The 22,928-nt window shown below is 37.1% G+C and overlaps 2 protein-coding genes across 6 annotated transcripts in view; one reads left to right on the top strand and one right to left on the bottom strand.

Annotated features, from left to right (window-relative positions):
- Positions 1-22,928, bottom strand: part of LOC134841347 (adenylate kinase 7-like) — a 43,073-nt gene that overhangs the window by 5,902 nt on the left and 14,243 nt on the right. For all 4 annotated transcript variants that reach the window (XM_063857274.1, XM_063857272.1, XM_063857273.1 and 1 more), the window contains one exon: positions 879-993. In XM_063857274.1, the coding sequence (XP_063713344.1) occupies positions 879-993 (115 nt within the window). The remainder of the gene's footprint in view (positions 1-878; positions 994-22,928) is intronic.
- LOC134841346 (uncharacterized) lies at positions 2,410-22,924 on the top strand. 2 transcript variants are annotated; one of them, XM_063857269.1, is made up of 5 exons: positions 2,410-2,611; positions 3,423-3,649; positions 12,030-13,275; positions 13,419-13,490; positions 19,248-22,924. In XM_063857269.1, the coding sequence occupies exons 2-5, from the start codon at positions 3,611-3,613 to the stop codon at positions 22,652-22,654; spliced, it is 4,764 nt and encodes a 1,587-aa protein (XP_063713339.1). In that variant the 5' UTR covers positions 2,410-2,611; positions 3,423-3,610; the 3' UTR covers positions 22,655-22,924. The 2 variants fall into 2 exon arrangements, with proteins under 2 accessions (XP_063713339.1, XP_063713340.1); XM_063857270.1 differs by having other exon boundaries at positions 13,437-13,490.

The following is a 22,928-nucleotide window of genomic DNA, read 5'->3' on the forward strand; positions in this document are numbered from 1 at the left end:
ACCCCCATTATACCAAGTTTACTAAAAAAAGCAAAAAGTGACATAGCCAACAGAAAGTTAGAAAGTTGTCAATGAAGTTAAGGTAACTGACAAAAAAAGGTTTGACTTTTTGTTAGCTTTTTCATTATCGATGTTCGGGAAATAATTTTCACCTTAAAACTCTTATAAATTCAAAAAAATTTTGAGATTGGTTAAATTTTTTAATAAAAGTAAACCAGTTTGGGAAAAAGGCATCAATAGATGAACATTTTTTTCCGCTGAGAAATTTACATAATAAAACTCAGTTTGAAACTTACGGAATTTTGCGTTTTTTGCCTATTTCATTCGAATGGAAGAGCGCATGTTGCCTTCCTCTTAGCTGTAGAATTTCAACTGATTTTAAAAACAGTATAAAAGTCAAACCGCAAAAACTCAATTTTAAGCGTAAACAAAGATCAAATGTTCAGACTTTTTTCCGGAAAAAAAGGAAAAAAATCAACACGACTTATATAAGTGTCTCATTACATTCATTCTCACTTTATTTATAATCAAGCTCTTATATTTTTTAATGAACTTTCTGAGTACCAATTAAGTACAATGGCTATGAAATAAGAGACTACTTGGAATTGAGTTCTTAAAAAATACAGACACTACTTTAAAATCATTCATTACAATTTAAACTAGACACCCGTGTGATATATCAGTATAAAGTGTATTAGTGTCGGCATATCAATCAAGCTGAAATATGCGTAGACAGAGATTAAAAAAAGAACAATGTTACCCTGATGAAACTTCTACCCACTGAATGTTACTGAGTGCATGTAAATAGTGAATAGCCAGCTGAATAGTAATGAGCGATAATAGATGTAATTGTTGTTGTGTTGCTGCTGTTTACTTACCATCGTTCTCTTGTTTGTTCTCGTTTATCTTCTCCAACAGTTCCGAGTCCTCCTGCGCCTTCCCGTCGTCCTCCTCTTCCTCCTCGGGTGCATCTATTCTGGCCGCACTTCTCTCCTAATAAAACCAACGTATTTAACAATCCAAAAGTTCGTAACTTGGTAAGTATTGTCACCTCCAAAACAAAACTCTTCAATGTTTTATTTGGCTTTATCCTTTCAATTAGTTTCATTGGCCATGCGTAATTTTTGCAATCTGATAGTTAGATATCGACAAAAACCTTTAAAAAGTGTTGCTTATTTACTCGGCGTTGAAAAATCAAGGTTGCAATATTTTGAGCCTTCACTGTAATAGGCAGTATATATAGAAACTTTTTTGAAGTGGATTTTTTTTTACCGCGGGAGTCCTTAATTTTCAAAATACAGTCATCCTATTGAAATTTGCGGTTTGTGATAATCAACTCTCCCTGAAGCTCAACTTAAGAAAAGACTTAAGAAAAGGCTTGGTGGCGCGATTTAAGAAAAGACTCGAGTACGATAGTCGGTCTAAAACGGTATGTGGCGCTACTTTCGAAGTCTTTTGTTAAATCATGAACCTCGACCCAAGTAAAGCGAGATAATACTCAGGTTCTGACTAAACTTTGCAGCTCTGTCAACCGATCATGTACATATTTTTCAAAGTAAATGCGAACCTATTTAACGCAGCACAAAATTGCAATCTGTCTTGCAAACTGATAAATGTGAATTGAAGTCGTCTTTCCAGACTCATCCATACATCTAAGCAGTGGCAGATCTAGGATTTTCTCGAGGCGTGAATTTTTTTAAATTCAAAAACTTTGTCGATCTTTTTTTATGTCGACCAAATTGATTTTTTGAGCTCTCCCAAATCACTAAAAAGAACCTATACTGGCCAAATATTCTGCGCCGCAGCCAATTTTTTTAAAAAAAAAACATGCCAAAAAGGCGTTTTTAGGCAGTTTTGGAAATCTTTGACCAAAAATCGCGCTTTTTTGTGCGCGCTTCCCCCTCAAGTTTATTAAATATTGGCGCTTAAGTTTATTAAATATTGGCGGATTCGTCAGCCAAAAATGGATATCTCAAATTAGTGGGGGGAACTTTTTGGGTCGGCAAAGCGTGCATGTCACCTACACACCCGCCCCTTCCCCTAAATCCACTACTGCTTCTAAGGATCATGCAGTGAATTTAGAGACCGAGCCACTGTTCTCAAATCAAGATTCACATCCCTTGAGATTGCAAAACAAAAATACCTGGCTTGAATATTACCTTGAATATTTCAGCTAAGTTTGAAAGTTCAAACCTTTCGAGGGGGTCCGGAAAGTGTTTTAATCTAATATTCAACAAGCATAATTAAATGATTAATCCATTTACCAGGAAGAGGAAGTGTTTTTTCATCGTTGTGGGGAAAAGTTGTCAAATTAACCATTTTGCGGGTCTTTGGAGAATCGTTCTCGGCAGATATCGGCAGGTGGACCTTTGATCATTTGTATTAATAAATTTAATCATGCAGAAAGCCCTCGCTTCGTGATCACTTCCCCCTTTCATAAATTACCGGGTGGTCGGAGAGAATAATCACACCCGCATCAAACCTTTTGTCTCCAGATTCCACAAGAGGAGACCAAAACAAATATTTTCATATCATTCCATTAACTATTCAGAATTGTTTCTGTTGTGATACCAGATACCGACTAGTTGTGATACCAGATTGGACAAGTTAGGTGAGCGATACTTTACTTTCAACACGTTTCTTCCTAAATTTGCTTGCCTCGCAAATTGTCATGTTTTAACTAAACTATTTAGTGAATGAAAGTACAGAAAATCGTGAATAATAATAGTTTTTTTCATATTGGATGGTTTGCTTAGAAAATACTCGAAAACTTATTTTGTTTAGAGAAAGAAAAACAGATTTCAGGCGTCGAAAAATTAGATTTTCAGACCAATTGATTATTATTTGAAACAAGATAAATAAAATATCCAATTTTCATAAAGCCGTCATGTCATTAGCATAGTCAACAAAAAATGATTTCCGTTCAGATGTTGCGAAAAAAGAGCAAATTCTGCCTTCTTAGTCACTTTTGATAAAGATCCACAGAAAACTTCAATAGGAAAATTGCGGTAACTTTGATAGCAGGCAAAATCAACGCCGGCGAATTTGAATTAATAAGCACAAAAGATACAGACCAATAAAATTATCACTCATCCGTTGGGGAAAACTCGGTTCAGAGAGAAACTGATATCTTTCAGCGCTTTTGAAATTCGCCGGACCGGAACTAGTTGCAAAAATTTCAGTTTTCCTGGACTTCTATAAAAGCTACTTTTTAGTCATTCTACATCTGGGAAGCATAAATAAAGGCGTGACACCGTTCTGCATAGTTAATTCCCCTCCGAGGCCCAATTTGGCTATATTTTCAATTTAGTTCTTAAAAATAACCTCAATTTATTTAATTTCCCGGGCAGCCAAAGTCCATAACACAATTGTCTCCCTTCTGGATACCGAATTGGGTAACTATAACATCTGTCCTTGTTTAGAACACAGAGCAAAGCGAAACAAAAAGCAATCAGAACTGCAGACCTACTGAGGAGATAAAAAACGAAATCAGTGATAATTCAACAGTTGGAAAAATCAATTGAAATTGAAGCAAATTTTGGTAGTTCAAAATTGGTTCGGGCCAAGTTTAATTGGAGATCAGCATCATTCTGCATCTGACAGAGGAGGCATGCTGACATCACAGATGACTTCATTTCTGGCTTTTCTGGTTAGTTAAAAATTTTACATCTTCTTTGAAGTGACTCAATGCGCCTGCGAAAAAATTTCTTCTGACATATAAATCGTGACGCGCATAAAAAACAATAAAAATTGAATGAAAAAAAATAATAATATCACCGAAACATTGTTGAATTCTTATTTTTTTTCAAAGTTTTGCTTTAAGTAGGACAATTTTTGCTATAAACAAGACAGATCATATATCAGGGCAAAGCCCTGAACGTTCCGACTGTCCCTTAATTCATATACAATAGTTTCTGGGGAAAATCTTGAAAACCTATAAATTTTGCACAATATCAAAGTGTGAAATTTTGGGTTTACGAAATTAATACGACCAATAGGCTATAGCCTTAATTCAATTTGAAACTATTTTGTTGTGCGGGATAATTCGCCTCGCATAAACAATTCGCGTTACGCTCTCAGCAATATAAGCAAATTCTTCAAAGCGCGCACAATTTAGTCCACAACATAGCAAATTTGGCAATTTTCAAACCCCCAGAACTTTACCAAAATCAATCGGAGGTGAAATGTTTTTTTTTACATTTGAACTCAGGAAGTCAATATTTTCAATGGAGTATAAAAAGTTTTTGTTGAAAACTATTATTTCTATCGGCGAAAATTGACTGAATAAAAAACCACACCGAGCATAAATATTCTGTTTTCTTTGAAATTCGGAACAATAACCCAAACTGAGAAATTTCTTGCAATTAGAAGTCGATCACGTATTTTTGCGCTCTAGAGAAATCGTCTTCTCATTAACTAATGAATTTTGAAAAACAAGGGTCAAACTGCAAAAAAAGTTGAGTTTAACAGCGAACAATTTTACAATTGTTAGTGTTCCCTGAAACAAAAAACAAAAAAATGACCTGAACAAAAGTTTTCACTTCGTTCATTCCAAACATGAAAAATTTGATTTCAAATTAAAAACTCTAAAATTGAGGAAAAAATCTACCGCTATAAGAAAAAACTCAACGAATTCTGAATAAGGATATGTGCATTTTTTACATTGTGCTCCCCTTTTATATTAGGAGTTACTTAAACCCAGATCGGCTCTTTTTATTGCAAAACTTTTTTCATGAATTTTTTTGCAAAACAATTTGTTTCCACGCAAAGATGCAATTTTGCTTTCTATTGGGCAATCCAGACACAGCATTTTCACAAAGGGAACAAAAGAATAAATATTATGAGTATTTTGTGTAAAATTAAGTTTTATAAGTTACATTTTTATAGTTTTCCAAAGGTTACTTGGATGGTGATTCTCCGAACGTAGTTTGTCAGTGAGAGTTTTCGTTTTCTTATGATTTATGCGAGAAAATCATTCGGTGTTGTTTTTTAGGACAAAGTATAACTTTTAAGCCTTATTGAAACCTTGTTGCATCGTAAGACAAGCATGAATGATTCCCAGTATGGACTTGCACTATACATTTTGATCCATAGCATAGATTTGAACGGCAAGAAAATTTTGTCAATCCGATTTTGTTAAAATTTCACAGAAACTTACAGGTCAATTAAAAGATAGTCTACATTTGATATTTTTTGTTCCAACTTTCAGTGTGGCTTTAGTCGATTTTCGGCGATTGAAATAATAGTTTTCAACAAAAATTTTTATGCCCCATCAGAGATATTGACTCGCTGCAGTCAAATTTTACCTCCGATCATTTTTTGCAACATTTTGGAAGTTTGAAAATTGCCAATTTGGTCATGCTCTGGACTAATTTAAGCGCACTTTGAAGATTTTACGCATAATCCTGAAAGCGTAACGCGAATTATTTATGCGTGGCAAAATATCCCGCACAACCAAATTGTTTCAAAATAAATTGAGGCCAGCTACCTACCATAAAGTAGACACATAAAAATAGACAAATACTATGATAACGATTCGAACAAATGCAAAATGAATTAATAGTTTTGATTCTTGCGTGAGTTTGTTTTTTTATCACCACTCTTCTTAGCCAATACTTGTATTTGTCTGCTTTCTGATCAGTATGAATTGAAGGTTGTCTACTTTTTGACCGCACTCCGAGGGTAGCGAATCGATTGTACTAATTTCGTACGACTCAAATTTTCATGCTTGATCTTTGATATTGTCCAAAATCTATAGTTTCCATTTTTTTTCAAAATTCAGACAGGCTGAGCTTTCAGGGCTCTGCTCTGATATAGGATCAGTCTTGTTTTCTCCATAAATTGCCATTGAAACTGTAGTAGAAATGGCAATTTCGCAAAACTTTTTTTTTAGTTTCAGAAGTTTCATCCCTGCGTGGCATCAATTTTTTCTTGGCAATCAGTTATTGGCTAAAGTTGTGAGAAGCAAACATTTTCTGAATATTGATGGTTCCATATAGATGGCTCTGTTTGTTTGCTTAAGAATTACTAAAACCAAGAATATAGAAATCTTTATATAATCATCAACTTAAAATCATCAACTCAAAACTGGGTCAGTGATTGATCTCGATGATTCCTATTTGAGCGCTGAGAGAACTCCGATGATGATAACTACATTAGTCTAGCTGGGTTGATACATTAACACTAGTAAGTGCATACATCAAACGTTTTGCTCCTAATTCGTTGTCCACAAAAAGTGCTATCGAAATTTTATGGAACATCATGAAAAACAGTTACTGTCCCGTGAGATATACTGGTTTCCTGTTGTTTGTTTCCAACATGTTGTTTTCTTAAAATTGATAATAAATTTTTGCCGCTTTTGAGTTTCAAATTTTTTTCACAAACGGAAATTGAAAAAAAAATAAGGGCTTCCTATACATCAATCTTCTTCATTCACTCTTCCACCACTCTCTAGTAGCAACAAACTCTGAAACATTCTCAGAAATCCGATATTTTCAGTTTTTTTCGTATCTTGAAAAAACTTTTCTCGATTCCAAAATAGATTTGAATAGTTTTGACGTTAAGACACTTATATAGTGCTGATTTGAATTATCCGGACAAAACGAACAGGTTTGATATTCTGAGTGCGTTTTTCTCAAATTGGGTTGACATAGGACTGAAAATTAAAAAAACCAAAGTTGCTTAAAACTTAACCCGAATTTTTACGGTGTGCAAATGAGACTGCGAAGTTCGAGACCAAAGTTTAACAACAAAAATAGGTCATTTTGACTTGTTTTAGTGAACCAAAAAATCAAGCTAAATCTACTGAGGCAATTGATGAGCCTTTTATTCAGCCCAACGAAGACTTGGAAGGGTATATTCCGATATTATTTTTTAAAGGAAACCATTTGTTTGGTAGCCGAAAAATGTCTTTTTTAAAATATAAATTCCAATTCTTAGGTTGAAAGCAAAACTGAAACCATTTGCGCAAAGATTTGGAGATTACACTCTTTTAGAATTCTAATTGCATTTTTTGCGAAGTTATGGGAGTCGGAAAATTGCCAATTTGGCCACGCTCTGGACTAATTTATGCGCTTTGAAGATTTTATTCAGGATGCTGAAAGCGTAACACGAAATATTTATGCATGGCGAATTACCTTGCACAACACAATCGTTCCAAAATGAATTCAGGCTAGCTAATCGGTATCATTAACTTCGTACGACTCAAATTGTTCAATGACAGTTTTTCGATATGGATGAAGGGGCACTCGGAATTCTTGCTTACGAGCATGAGCAGTCTTGTTATGATTTAAAATCTGGTTGCTTGTTAATTAAATTTAAAAATATAGTAAGTAAACTCGCATATCTAAAAGAATTAGCAGTTTTTTTTTGTTATCACTGTCGAGGAGGAGGATTTTCTATATATGGCATCAAATGCGCGATTAATAGATTTTAGGGTTGGTCACCGAAACTGGATGTCATAAGATAAAACCCCATTCAGTTGGCCAGGGGGCTGGATCCCTGAGAAAGAACATTCAAACACCCCCCCCCCCCCCCGACCCCCGCCGCCACTGCCCCTCTAAATCAACCCTGTTATCCCTATATACGCTTCGACCCTTCATGATGAAGAACCAGAAACCATAATGCAATAAGTCTCAGTTGCAAAAAGGTTTATGTTTACCATACTTTTGCAAAAATAACTTAATCTAAAATCTTCTATACAAAGTTGGATTTTGGCGCAAAATAAACAATTTTTGAGCTATTTTTTCATAAAAAAATTTCTGGAAGCGCCTTGCCAATCCTCCAGCTTTCTATCGACCTGCTGAAAACATCTCGCCGAGCCATAAATTGTGACTCAATTTTTAACCGTTCATGGTTTTGGATTTAAGTAGCATAAGGTCCCAAAAAATGAAAATCGACCCGAGTTGTACTCGCTCTGATAATCATAGCTAAAGTAGAGGAAAATCTTTCAACTCTCTTTGGAACTCTCTCTGATAGTCATCATTGTTTTAAAAACAAAATTCTGAATTTAGGCATGCTAGTAAGTATATTTAGTACTTTGCTATATGCGAAGTATTTCACTTTGTACTCAACATAACGTGGGGGGAAGGGGTGTTGATTTTCAAATGAATCTCAAAAATTTGCTTAAAATGTTTTCTTTTTTTGAAATATCTATCCATTTTTTGACAGCGAAGACTCCTCCAGTTGCCTTGAAAGATATTTGGAACATTCAGGTCTTTCCAAGTCCAAGTGGGGCTTTTGCAGGCATCATTGCCCATTGCCCGCCATGATGTCTCGAACAAGGCCTCTCCATTGGCTTTTGACGCTCGCGGCTTCTTTGCTGATTTCGAACCATTCCTTTTCCCACTTCTTGTGTGTCAAGCGGGGGGTTTTGATGTGCTTTGAGAGTTCGTCTCGGATGATGTTTCGCCAAGTCTGCTTCACACCGCCGGGTGGCCTTCTGGTTGCTCGAATTTTAAAGCTGCATTGGCGATTTCACTTTGGTCCATGCGGAGCACATGCCCCAGCCACTTCAACCTTCGAGCTTGTATAGTTTTGGCCGGGGGTGTCAGCCTAGCTGTGTTCAACAGTTCAACCGTGGGGGTAGTAGTCGTTTTTCTGTGCAAGATGTGTCGTAGGCACCTGTTCTCGAATGCTTGGATGGATTTCAGATCCGACTGTTTGGTTGGCCAGCTTTCGCAACTGTAGAGCAAGACGCTCCGTACGCAGGCCATGTACAAGTTTATTTTAGTGGTTTGTGGGATCTTCTTGGCGTTCCAAACGTTCTTCATGTTTTTGAAGCTGCCAGCTGCTTTCCCAATCCTTGATTTAATCTGCGGGGAGATGTTTCCTTCAAAGATACTCGAAGTTCTCCACTAATTCGATGTCCTCGCCGTCGACTTGAAACGTCTGAGATGGGTCTTGTGAACAAAACTTTGTCTTGCTGGCGTTAATCTGGAGCCCAATGAGTGCTGCCTTCTCGGTGATTTTTGTTAGCAGTCTTTGCGCGTCTGGGCCGTTATCCTCGAGGAGGCAGATATCGTCTGCAAAATCGAGATCTGCGACTGACGTGTCGTCAAGCGCTATTCCGAGTCTTTTATTTTTCAGCGTTTCCAGTCATATAGATCCAGTCTATAGTGAGGTTAAAAAGGAAAGGGGATAGAGACAAGCCTTGTCTGACTCCACTGTGTATTTCGAAATTTTTGGAAAGGGAGTTGTAAGCGCGGACTTGGCTATAAGTCTCTGAATACATGGCTCTGAGCAGTTCAACTAGATTCTCAGGGAGGCCAAGGTTTGAGCATATTCGCCAAATGCAGTTCTGATCTACGCTAACGAAAGCCGCTATGAAATCAATGAAAATGAGGTTGGTGCAGCGTTTGAATTCCTCTCGCCGCTCTATGATTTGTCTGATGGCAAAGATTTGGTCCCTGCAACCTTTTTTCTTCTTGAAGCCGGCTTGGTTTATTCTGGCCTGAGACTCGTAAGCCGGTTCGAGTCTGTTCTTAACCACTGCTTCGAGAACTTTGAATGAAATCAAGAGTAGCAAAATTCTCCTGTAGTTAGAACAGTTAGCTCGGTCGCCTTTTTGAGGATGGGCGTGATCACAGCTATTTTCTCTTCTGCTGGGATCTCGCGCTTAGTCCAGCTGGCCTTTATCAGTTCGGTGAGCTTCTCGAGCAGTGGGGGTCCTCCTTCTTTGAAAACGTCTGGGGGGGTATTGTCAATTCCTACGGCTTTGTTTGTTTTCAGTTTGTCTATTGCATCGCGGATTTCTTGCATGGAGAGCGGTGCCGTGTCTACGCTAGAGAAAGTTTTAGTCGTGCTCAATGTGAGTTTCCACTGGTTCGGGTCTGTTGAGCAGTTGTTCGAAGTGCGTTGCCCAGGTTTCTATCCTCTCGTTAGCGTCCGTCACGAGCTGCCCCTGTGAGTCTTTGCTATTCTCGCTGAGCCCACTGGGTTTACTGGAAAGTTGCTTAACAATGGAGTGCACCTTTCGGACAGATTTCTTGACTTCTCGTCGTAGGAAGGTTTTTGTAGAGCCCTTGCGGGCACGGGCTCTTTTTTCGATCAGTTGGAGGGTCTCGGTACTGATCCACGGGTTTTTCTTGCGTTTCGTGGATCCTATGGTTTTTGCTGCCGCTGAGTGTATGATGGCCTTCATTTGCGTCCACACCGCGTCCACGTTCCCCTTACCTTCCGCCTTGTCAAACAGCTCATGGAGCTTCATTTTGTTATGCGGTGGAGACTTTGTCCTTGCGGAGGCTGGCGAGGTCATACTTGACGACGCGTAGCTGTTTTGTGTAGGACTTCAGTTTCAGCTGTATGGTGGAGACTACTGGTCTGTGGTCGCTGTCGAACTTGAACTCTTCGGATAGGACAACTTCCGCTTCAGGTTGAGGTAGTGTCCTGATCTTCCAGGTGGCGAAACGTAGGGGGTGTTTCGCAGGGGTGATGGGGGTTGGGGGTGGTTGGATTGGTTTTGCCGTCTTCGCTTGGTCGCCTGGTGCGGAAGTGCCAGGTGTCCCAGTTACCGCTGGGCGCGTAGCTTTTGAATAATCCTTGTTTCATGTTCTCATGGGGTTTCGTAGTTGAGTTCACCAGGGCTCGCATTCAGATCTTTGACCTGATACGATCAGTCTTCTTAAGTTTCCGTGTTCACAACTTTATCTTTTAGTGTCGCAATTTCATCGCCCAATTTTGTTTTTGAAAAATACGTAGCAGAGTATGCGCAAAAAAATATATTGTTTCTCAGAACATTCATTTCTTATGTTTCGTACTCCTTCTTTTGAGGGAAGGTTAACTTTGATTTCATAAAAACTTTGATCCGATGGGGGATTTATTCGACATCCTCGATATGGATTACACAAAAAAATAGATAAAACAAAAAACTGAACCCCGAGCTTTGCAGCTTTCAGCTTTTAACACAATAAAATTAGTGTTAAAACTTTTTAGTGCATTGATCTCGGCTTTTTTAAATACATAGGATATCTGCAGATGCTTCATGTTGATTGTAGCAGTAGTAGACATGGTCTATCGAATTAAACGAAAATCTGCAAAACAGTATTACAGGGTTTTCTTTACCACTGCAAGTGTAACAGAAAAGCGTTATATATTACTGTAATTACAGCGTTCACGACCATTTAAAAAAAAATTCTTCCAAGTACGGATCCAATAAAGATCCAAACTACATCCCTCCATAAAAAAGAATTTGCTACAAAACCTTGTAAAACCTCGGTTTTACCCATTTTCACTATTCGAAGACAGTTAGGAATATATATGCTTGGAGTGGTTTTTCTGTAATTTAGACCAATTTTATTTTTTGAATTGCTCTGAATACTGAAGTAAGCTTGATAATCGTATTGATAATCGTCCGCAAATAAAACTTCAAAGCTTCAAGGCACGATTTTTTCAGGTGAATTCGCCCGCGCTCACAATATTTGTTAGTTAAATTGAGGCAAAATAATTTGAATTTTTAATTTGCTTCAATTTTTTTTCAGCAGTTTGTGTTTGTTATTCCATACCCAACATTTTTAACTGATCAAAAATTTGTTTATTGAAAATTATTCGACACCAGTTAAATGGGAGTCGGAAGGTTCAGGGCTTTGCTCTGATACTTGAGCAGTCTTGTTTTATTGAATAGGATTTTTTTGCCCAAAAATTTGGCCAGAACAGGGTCTCTTTAGTGCTTTGGGAGAGCTCGAAAAATCAAATTGACCGACCTAAAAAACAGGTCAAAGGTCGACAAAACTTTCGAATTTTTTTTGAAAACCCGCCCCCTCGAGAAAATCCTAGATCCGCCTCTACTGAGCAGTACTTTGATCAGCAAAACTTGACAAAATTGATTACTGTATAAGAGAATCACTTACAGTATCAGCAACTATGAAATTTACTTAATTTTTTTTTACTGCCGCAATCTAGTCCCAAATTAAAATTGTAGCATTGTAACATTTTCATCCATTAACACGGTAAAGTACAGGTGAATTGATTAGTCTTCGAACACAAAAACTCGCAAATTTCAAACCACTTTTCAAAGAAAAACGTAATTTTAGCTCACAAGCGGCATTGCAATGGGAATGGATATGAACAGCAAATTATTTGAGGACAAACGGATGGACCTCAATGACAAGTTGTATGAAGGAAAACGAATGGACTTAAACGACAAAATGTTTAATAACAAACGAATGGACCTCAATAACCATCTGTTCGAAGGAAAACGAATGGATCTCAATGATAAAATGTTTGACGGAAAACGAATGGACATGAATGATAAACTCTTTGAGGGCAAACGGATGGACCTCAATGACAAGTTGTATGAAGGAAAACGAATGGACTTAAACGACAAAATGTTTAATAACAAACGAATGGACCTCAATAACCATCTGCTCGAAGGAAAACGAATGGATCTCAATGATAAAATGTTTGACGGAAAACGAATGGACATGAATGAAAAACTTTTTGAGGGCAAACGGATGGACCTCAATGACAAGTTGTATGAAGGAAAACGAATGGACTTAAACGACAAAATGTTTAATAACAAACGAATGGACCTCAATAACCATCTGTTCGAAGGAAAACGAATGGATCTCAATGATAAAATGTTTGACGGAAAACGAATAGACATGAATGAAAAACTTTTTGAGGGCAAACGGATGGACCTCAATGACAAGTTGTATGAAGGAAAACGAATGGACTTAAACGACAAAATGTTTAATAACAAACGAATGGACCTCAATAACCATCTTTTCGAAGGAAAACGAATGGATCTCAATGATAAAATGTTTGACGGAAAACGAATGGACCTAAATGACAAGTTGTATGAAGGAAAACGAATGGACTTAAATGACAAAATGTTTAATAACAAACGAATGGACCTCAATAACCATCTTTTCCAAGGAAAACGAATGGATCTCAATGATAAAATGTTTGACGGAAAACGAATGGACCTAAATGACAAGTTGTATGAAGGAAAACGAATGGACTTAAACGACAAAATGTTTAATAACAAACGAATGGACCTCAATAACCATCTTTTCGAAGGAAAACGAATGGATCTCAATGATAAAATGTTTGACGGAAAACGAATGGACCTAAATGACAAATTGTATGAAGGAAAACGAATGGACTTAAACGGCAAAATGTTTAATAACAAACGAATGGACCTCAATAACCATCTGTTCGAAGGAAAACGAATGGATCTCAATGATAAAATGTATGACGGAAAACGAATGGATATGAACAGCAAACTTTTTGAGGGCAAGCGAATGGACTTCAATAACAACATGTTCGACGGTAAACGTAAGTAATTGCAGAGAAGCATGGACTCAGTGTCACGGTATTTTCATAATTTAATGATAAAATTAAACAGCTCTATACAAATAAGATCAGCTGAAAACGAACTTGAGATGCAATTTAATTGATTGTGAATCTTTTATTTCAAGGGTTTCATATGCTTGCAGCTGAAACAAGCAACCCAAGATATCAAAATCAAGGCAGCTTCTGGCAGAATCTAGGTCAGTATTTATCGTTTGGCTTGAAACAGAGCCAGTCACCTTAAGTCATGGGTGAATCATTTTATTTTTCTTTGACTGAAATTAAAAACAACAAACCAAAAACAGATGCAGCGGCGGATTTAGGGTGGGGGATTTCGACCCCCTGCCAACCCAAAAGGTGCCCCCGTTTGTACTAACTATATTGACATATCCATTTTTGGCACCATCATATATTAAATTTGAGGGAAGAACGCGTGCCGAAAAAACCCGATTTTTTGGTCAAACATTTCCAAAAAGAGCCCAAAAACGGCATTTTTGACCCGTTTTTTCTTTCAAAATTGTCTGCGGGTCTTTACAGTGATTGAGGAGAGCTCAGAAACTCAATTTGATCGACCTAAAAACAAGGGTCGACAAAACTTTTGAAATTTTTGTGAAAAACCGCCCGCGCCCTCGAGAAAATCCTAGATCCGCCCATGCAGAGATGGCTTTAAAGAACAGTACAAGTGCAAACATACATGCAAACAGAAAAAAAACGAGACCTATACTTAAACAATTGAAAAAAGTTTTATTACTTGAAATTATTATGATGTGCTTCAAACTAATTTGAAAGTTGATATAAATAAAAAAAATTAAGTTGTAATAATCTTCCAATAAAAAAATAGAAACTGAAACCTTTTATTATTGCACACTCATTAACTTCAAAATAGGAGAAACACACGCACTGCACCATTTTTTCTTACGTAATTCTTTTGAATTTAGATGATGAAATCATACTCGTAATGAATTTATTACTTAAAGCGCTAGGAGTGTAATTAATTTGAACAAAAAAAAATCTTATTCAACTTTAAGGATGCATACTAATTTTAAAAACTACTTACGAAGGTTCGGTGATGGCTCACGTGAGTTTTCTCCATATGCTATAAGTTTCAAAATAACCTACAACTCTGATAAACTCAATTTATATATGGTATCTGGCAGTAATATCTATACTCTATTCTAATATTACACTTGCGTCAGCTTAAGGTATTATAAAGAATCTTCTTTTTTTCTAACCTATGTCGCAAACTTTTACGATTTTGCGGCACCTTTACAGCTTTTTGATGGAATGTGCTTAGATATTCGAAGGCAAATAAGATAACACAGTTGATGCATTTTACTTCATCAAATGAACCGAAAAAAAATATTTGTTTCAAATAACATAAGAATAATGAAAACTCAATTTTAAAAATTCTCTAACTCAATGTATCTTGCAATTTTAAAATGCATATTTTATACATAATGTGGCTTCACGCTTTGCAATTTCTTAGATGCAAAGTTAATGTGGATGCCTTCAGTTGGTTATAAAACAAAGCAGGGGTAGATCTAGGAGTTTTTCGAGGGGCGGGGGGCCGATTTTTCAAAAATTTTCAAAAAATGTTGTCGACCTTTTTTTTAAATTTTTTTAGTTCGAACAAATTGATTTTCCGAGCTCTGTTTTGTCCACTGTTTTGTCCCTTTTTTGGCCAAATTTTCTGCAAAAATTTATAAAAACAAGGCAAAAAGGCGTTTTTAGGCACTTTTTGGAAAATTTTTAGGGTCCGTCGTCAAAAATGGATATCTCAAAATAGTTACCTCCAAAATAGTTGCCTCCAAATTATCACTCGCAAAAATGAGTCTAATTGTACTTGGCACCACCTTTGCTGAATGGCAATGGCAATTTATTCGCATATGTAGCTGCTTTATTCATGACTAGTGCTTGTAGGTTGTTAGGCTTGGATGGCTGAGTGGATAGTGAGTAAGATTCAAAACTCGCGATTGCAGTAGGTCGCAGATGGAATCGAACCCTAGGCCAAACCGAGTTTTTGCTAATACGAGACTCATTTCTAATTTTTCTATTGCACATTTTCAGTTTGTCCACTTATCAAGAAGAAAGTGCCAAAAAGCAAAAAACTTAAAATCACTGCTCATTTCACATTGCAGTTGGTCTATATTGCACATATTGCACATTTCAGTCGGTCCTCTTTCAAGAAGAAAGTGCCAAAAAGCAAAAAACTTAAAATCACTGCTCTTTATTTCCTTTGCTGTTCCTTTGCTGCAACGCTTTTTTTCCCTTAAATGTTAAGAGTTTTTTTTCATGCCAATGACTTTTTTTACTGACGATTTTGATTTAATTTTCATTTTGAATTAAGCGCGCTTCATTTTTTATTTTTTTATTTTATCTTTTTTATAGCTAAAACTACTCCATATACCGTAAGAGGCAATCGGAACATTCAGATGTTTGCTCTGATACGAGCAGTTTTGTTTCTTTAGTTGCAGCTCGTTAAAATCAACATTTTTGAAGCTCTCAAATCAATACGATTGTTAAAATTGGAATCGGTAGTGTTTATTTTTGACGTGTTTCATTATTCAGCTAAAAACTTTAAGAGCTGTTAATAATCGGGTTTAACAAGTCTCATGTACCAAAATTAAACAAACACAACAGCAACAACAACAACAACAACAACAACAACAACAACAACAACAACAACAACAACAACAACAACAATAACACTAACAACAATAACAACAACAACAACAACAACAACAGCAAAAATAACAACAACAACAACAACAACAACAACAACAACAACAACAACATTAACAACAACAAAAAACCTTTTTAACGCTTTGTACACAAATGTGTGAAATTTTTATCACTGGTCTGTAAAACTCACAATTTGGTTAATTAATCATTTCGATAAATGATATGAAAAAAGCAATATAAACCATTAATTTAAACGGCTCTTTTTCCATAAGCTTCCATTAGACAGCAAAATAGCCTTCATTAACGAATTTGTTTATTTTTAATTTTGAATTAGGCCTTCGAAAAAGAAAATATTTCAAGTCGTTGAAATCAATAAAAATATTAAACTAAATTTGAATTTTGTTTCTCAATTCATAAGGAATCAGTTTTGCAGGATTTCGTTGTTGGCTAGTAAAACTAAAACTTACGTAAAACTAAAAATAACAAAAAAATATCAAGCATTTAGTGCATAAAGTGAAAGCCATTGAAAACAATCAGCTATTTTTTGTAAAATAAAACGAAACGTTAGTTAAAATAACTATAATATAACCATACAAGTAGTCAACAAAATTAAATTTAAAAACTCATTTTCTGAATTGCTGTTCATAATTTTTTGCTCAAAAACTTAATTTGAAAATTTTTACGGGCAGAGCAACGTCTCCTTTTGTCTTCTTATAGATCTATTAATGTGAGTCTATAGGTCCATTTTTACACCTGCGACTAGCAAGTTTTCTTGATTATTCAGTTTTTCTATCTTATCATTCGAGCTTAGCCGGCAGCGTGTTGAACTCTTTTTTTTCCCTCCAGGTTAATTTTTTCAGATTTATTCAGCCATTTTAGTTCAGTTTGCGTAGATACACCAAAATCGTTTTGACGCTTGCTGTAAACTTTTGCCAAGGTCAGCATCTATTTTCTCAAAATTCTTAGTTTTCTCGACGATGAATATGGCTCTAAAAAGAGGTGAAGCTGAGCTTCGCAATGGAGGCGATACAGACAAAAAACCATTATAAAAAAGTTTCTAGATGTCAGAGGCGGATTTTTTTTTGGGGGGAGGGGGGCTTCTTTAGGGGTTCGAGGAGTTCGACCCCCTCGCCAACCAAAGGGTATTATTTTATGACATCCATTTTAGGCCAACCATCCCTAAAATTTTTAAGTTAAAATTTTCGAAAAGTACCCAAGGACAGCATTATTTTGCGGCAAAATTTTGCTTTAAGTTTTTTCAAATTTTTTCAAAATAGTGAGTTTATGATTATCTGAGGGAGCTCGGAAAGTCAATTTGGTCGACCTAAAAAAAGTCGACAAAACTTTCAAATTTTTTTTTGAAAATTCACTTCGAGAAAATCTTATATCCGCCCCTGCTAGATGTCTTCAAATTTATCGATAAATGAAACTTTTAATCATTAAAAAGTCTTTACTATTTCGGTTTATATAACGTATTAAAATTATAAAAGATAGGGTCAAGCAAAAATTAGAAAGGAATCAAGGAAGGAACTAAACCTTTGATAAGTAAAAAAATGTATTACGAAAAATACAAAAAATGTATTACAAAATCATAATTAACCATCGTATATATTAACAATCGCATATAATTTTATGTCGGACAAAACTGATTTTCCTATCTTGATAAAGACTCTATTTTGGCCAAAGTTTCTGCGCCGCAGGCAAATATTTGAAAAAACAGGCAAAAAATAACTGCGCTTTTTTTTCGGCGCGCTCTACAGTCTCAAAATTAGTATAAATTGACAAAAAAAATTGAAGATCAATCAGCAAAAAATGGATGTCCTAAAAAATACCAAAGGTGGACCTTCTGAAAACTTTAGGGTCTGCCTGCCAGCAAAAAATGGATGACCTAAAATATTACTGAAATGGGGACCCTTTGGGTATTCGGTGTATCTCAAGAAAGCGTGTCGCAAAATTTTATACTGGAAGCAAGCAATTCAAAAAATGAATTATCGAAAAAGTTTCAAGCTGATTTTGATTTAGCCCCCTTCCCTTATCTGCGAATTTTTCTCTGGGGGGATGCATGGAAACTAGTTCATCGCGCGATTCATGGCTGCGTTACAAGAATGAATGTTTTGCTTGCATACCAAATTTGACTTTTGAAGGATAGCATTAACAATTTTTCGAGCAAAACTATTATTTTAAATGCATTGTAAAAAATGTTTTGCTCTTGTACCGTTTTGTCAATCAAAACAAGTCAGAGGTTTGAGTATACGAAAGCATGAATCTAAAGATGCGAAAGTTTTATCTGATCGATAAATTTATCCGGTTATTATACCGTAACATGAAAATATTTAAGAAAAATAACTTTCCTCAGCCTCTGATTTGAAAATGTCATGTAATGATCAAACCATAGTCATCCTTGTCATCATATCATTATCACGAAAGAGTTTCAATTTCATGTTTTCATTCTAAGTTTACCGCAAAAATCAAATCATTCATCTGGTATTTTCACTTGAAAACAAAAAAGTTATCTTGCGTTTCTTTATAGCTTTACAACTAGCAACTCATTTCAACTCTGACGCTTTTCCGCAATTGAAGAACCTAAACTGTAGCAGAAAAATTTCGAAGCCACTTCAAATCTTTTGATCTATAAAACATTGTACAAAATACATTTAAACCACAGGTTTTATGTAAGCCTGGGGATAATGAAAATGTCCAAATACGCACAAAACTCAAAACTTTCACACAAAACTCGATAACGCACACAACCTCGGATAAAATTAGTTTTATTTTAAACAGAAATGTTACGTGTTTTTTTTTCGGTGTGAGCGCCCCCCCCCCCCCCTCCCCCCGTCCTCTTGCTAGACTACTGCGATGTGTCTTACTCTTTTACCTCGATTGCGCGCGGTATAACATCACTTTTGACTGCCTTCTGGAGATTTAAATGTGCAAACATTCCCGTTAATCATCTTTTTTTAAAAGGCGGTGAAGTGAAGTCAAAATTTTATATAAAAAAGATAGAAACGAGAATTAAGTCAGAATCAATTATCTCAAGTTAGAAATTCGAAAGCGTTTTTCTTTAAATATATTTTGGTTGAAGATATACGGATACAGCAGATCATTCGACCTTTTTGTCAGCATCTCTGAGAATTCGGGGATTCCTTCATAATCACAAATCATGGGAGTGCATATGTTTTGTTAAATCATCATCCATTATCATGGTTCATATGGCCTTCATCGATCTTCATGTTCAAAAAAGGGACACGATTTATATCGGGTTTCGTTCTGAACAGACAACTCGTCCTCCCTGGAAAACGAATCGAACGATGACTCTGCGGAAGATAAAAGAACTATGGCAGGGGATTTCATGATGAAAAACAAAGGAAAAAGAGGCTTCGGTATAACTGAAAACGCGGATGGAGAAGAGAAACGGGGCGGCCTGGCTGGCGATTTTATGTTCGCAAAAAGAGCCGAAGAAATAACTGCAGATGGAGAAGACCTGGACAACAAGAAAAATATGGCAAGCGATTTTATGATGAGCGGAAAAGCAAAAGGCAAGCGGGAGTTAGAAATAAATGACACTCCAAACGATGTTGAAAAGAGAGGTATGGCTGGGAAATATTTTTTAAAAGGAAAAAAGAATTCCGAAAGTTCCGACGACAAGCGAACCTTGCCTGGCGATTTCATATTTAACAATGGAATAGAAAAACGAGAGCTAGAAATATATGACATTCCAAAAGATCTTGAAAAAAGAGGCTTGGCTGGGAAATATTTTTTAAAAGGAAAAAGAAGCTCAGAAAGTTCCGATGACAAGCGAAACCTGGCTGGCGATTTTCTGACAAATAATGGAAAAAAGCTAGAGCTGCAAATGAATAAGAATTCAAATGATCTTGAAAAAAGAGGCATGGCTGGAAACTATTTTATAAAGGGAAAAAGAAGCTCAGAAAGTTCCGACGAGAAGCGAAACCTGGCTAGCGATTTCATAGTAAATAATGGAGTAGAAAAACGAGAGCTAGAACTAAACAACAGTCCAAACGACGAGGACAAAAGAGGCATGGCGGGTAACTATTTTATAAAAGGAAAAAGAACATCTGAAAAGAATAGCCCAAAGGAGGTTTCACATTTGTTCGAAACTTCTGGTGAGAATGAAAAGAGGAGAATGGCTAGCAGATTTTTGTACGGAAAAAAAAGCTCGGAACCGTTTGGGGATCAATTTTCAGACAACAGGAGAAACATGGTGGGTGATTTTACTATGAATAATGGAAAAGGTAAAAAAGAGACTGACATAGTTGATCGTCCTAATGATGACAAAAAACGGCCGACAAAAATGGCAAGCAATTCGATTGATGAAAACTCCCACGAAAATGAAAACAACGACGATAATTTAGGAGCAACAATGAGGGGCCGCAGATCAATCGACGAGGAGTCACCTTTTGACCATTTAAAACACGATCCACTCGAGACTGATGATTTGAATGATAAGTTACATTTTTTGCGTTCTGCTGCAAGTCTGCTAAGAATAACAGACAAAGAGCGACGCGCTCTGATGCGCATTGACCCGGTCAACAGAAACCGTCACCGACAAAACATTTTTTCTGGATTCAAACGGTCCCAAGAACATCATCCGATAGACTTCGGTCTGGACGAAGAGCCCAAATACATGAAAACTATATCATGCGAAGAACCCAAAAAAAGCTACGGTGTTTCTAAAAGATCAACACTATTTCGCACATTCTACAAAGGAAAGCCAAGTTACAAAAGAGACCACGACCACATGTCATCAGAGAAACGAGGACTCGCCGATGAATTCGATGGCAAAAGAAGTGATGGCGGTTTGATGAAACGTGGGCTTGCCGATGAGTTTGATGGCAAAAGAAGTGATGGCGGATCATGGAAACGAGGACTCGCCGATGAATTCGATGGCAAAAGAAGTGATGGCGGTTTAATGAAACGTGGGCTTGCCGATGAGTTTGATGGCAAAAGAAGTGATGGTGGATCATGGAAACGAGGACTCGCCGATGAATTCGATGGCAAAAGAAGTGATGGCGGTTTGATGAAACGTGGGCTTGCCGATGAGTTTGATGGTAAAAGAAGTGATGGCGGATCATGGAAACGAGGACTTGCCGATGAATTCAATGGCAAAAGGAGCCATGATACTTCATGGAAACGAGGACTTGCCGATGAATTTGATGGCAAAAGGAGCAATGATGTTTCATGGAAACGAGGACTTGCTGATGAATTTGATGGCAAAAGAAGTGATGGCGGATCATGGAAACGAGGACTTGCCGATGAATTCGATGGCAAAAGAAGCGATGGCGGTTTGATGAAACGTGGGCTTGCCGATGAGTTTGATGGCAAAAGAAGTGATAGCGGATCATGGAAACGAGGACTTGCCGATGAATTTGATGGCAAAAGGAGCAATGATGTTTCATGGAAACGAGGACTTGCTGATGAATTTGATGGCAAAAGGAGCAATGCTATTTCATGGAAAAGAGGACTAGCCGATGAGTTCGATGGCAAAAGAAGTGATGGCGGTTTGATGAAACGTGGGCTTGCCGATGAGTTTGATGGCAAAAGAAGTGATAGCGGATCATGGAAACGAGGACTTGCCGATGAATTTGATGGCAAAAGGAGCGGTGATAATCCATGGAAACGAGGACTTGCTGATGAATTTGATGGCAAAAGAAGTGATGGCGGATCATGGAAACGAGGACTTGCCGATGAATTCGATGGCAAAAGAAGTGATGACGGTTTGATGAAACGTGGGCTTGCCGATGAGTTTGATGGCAAAAGAAGTGATAGCGGATCATGGAAACGAGGACTTGCCGATGAATTTGATGGCAAAAGGAGCGGTGATAATCCATGGAAACGAGGACTCGCCGATGAGTTTGATGGTAAAAGGAGCGTTGACAATCCATGGAAACGAGGACTCGCCGATGAGTTCGATGGCAAAAGAAGTGAAAGCATAGCTTGGAAACGAGGACTTGCCGATGATTTTAATGGAAAAAGAAGCGATATTTCGTGGAAACGAGGACTCGCTGATGATTTCGATGGAAAAAGAAGTCACGACTACGCCTGGAAACGAGGACTTGCCGATGAATTCGATGGCAAAAGGAGCAAGGATGCTTCATGGAAACGAGGACTCGCTGATGAGTTCGATGGCAAAAGGAGCTATAATTCATGGAAACGAGGACTCGCCGATGAGTTCGATGGCAAAAGAAATCACGACAACGCCTGGAAACGAGGTCTTGCCGATGAGTTTAATGGCAAAAGAAGCGATATTTCATGGAAACGAGGACTCGCCGATGAGTTCGATGGCAAAAGAAGTCATGATGTTTCATGGAAACGAGGACTTGCCGATGAATTTGATGGCAAAAGAAGTCATGATATCACTTGGAAACGGGGACTTGCCGATGAGTTCGATGGCAAGAGAAACAATATTTCATGGAAACGAGGACTTGCCGATGAATTTGATGGCAAAAGAAGTCATGATATCACTTGGAAACGGGGACTTGCCGATGAGTTCGATGGCAAAAGAAACAATATTTCATGGAAACGAGGACTCGCCGATGAGTTCGATGGCAAAAGAAGGAATGATATTTCTTGGAAACGGGGACTCGCCGATGAGTTCGATGGCAAAAGAAGTCATGACATCGCATGGAAGCGAGGACTTGCTGATGACTTTGAAGGCAGAAAATGAAATCTCACTCCCAGAAAATTTGATTTGAGCCAAAGTTGGATTTATTTGATGCAATTATCAGAATTTTGCGTTAAATCTGCTATTTCATGAGCTCCATTACAAAATAAGATCGTTCGAGCATAATATGGTTGACATTGAAACCTATATGACTGTTTTCCTTCAAGTTGATTTTGTATATTACAACTTTGGGAGAGGACGCTTTCAACGCATGTACTAGAAACCGAACAGAACCTATTAATAAAAAAAATTTAATTCAACAAAAAGTCTGTGTCTA

Source organism: Symsagittifera roscoffensis, chromosome 3 (genome assembly GCF_963678635.1).
Source record: "Symsagittifera roscoffensis chromosome 3, txSymRosc1.1, whole genome shotgun sequence".
NCBI lineage: Eukaryota > Metazoa > Xenacoelomorpha > Acoela > Convolutidae > Symsagittifera > Symsagittifera roscoffensis.

Bases quoted from the DNA above. Each gene is read 5' to 3' on its own strand.
- LOC134841346 (XM_063857269.1), top strand. From the start codon at position 3,611: ATGCTGACATCACAGATGACTTCATTTCTGGCTTTTCTG. The intron at 13,276-13,418 runs GTAAGTAATTGC...TTTTATTTCAAG, and splicing joins CAACATGTTCGACGGTAAAC to GGTTTCATATGCTTGCAGCT. The intron at 13,491-19,247 runs GTCAGTATTTAT...CGTTCTGAACAG, and splicing joins CAGCTTCTGGCAGAATCTAG to ACAACTCGTCCTCCCTGGAA.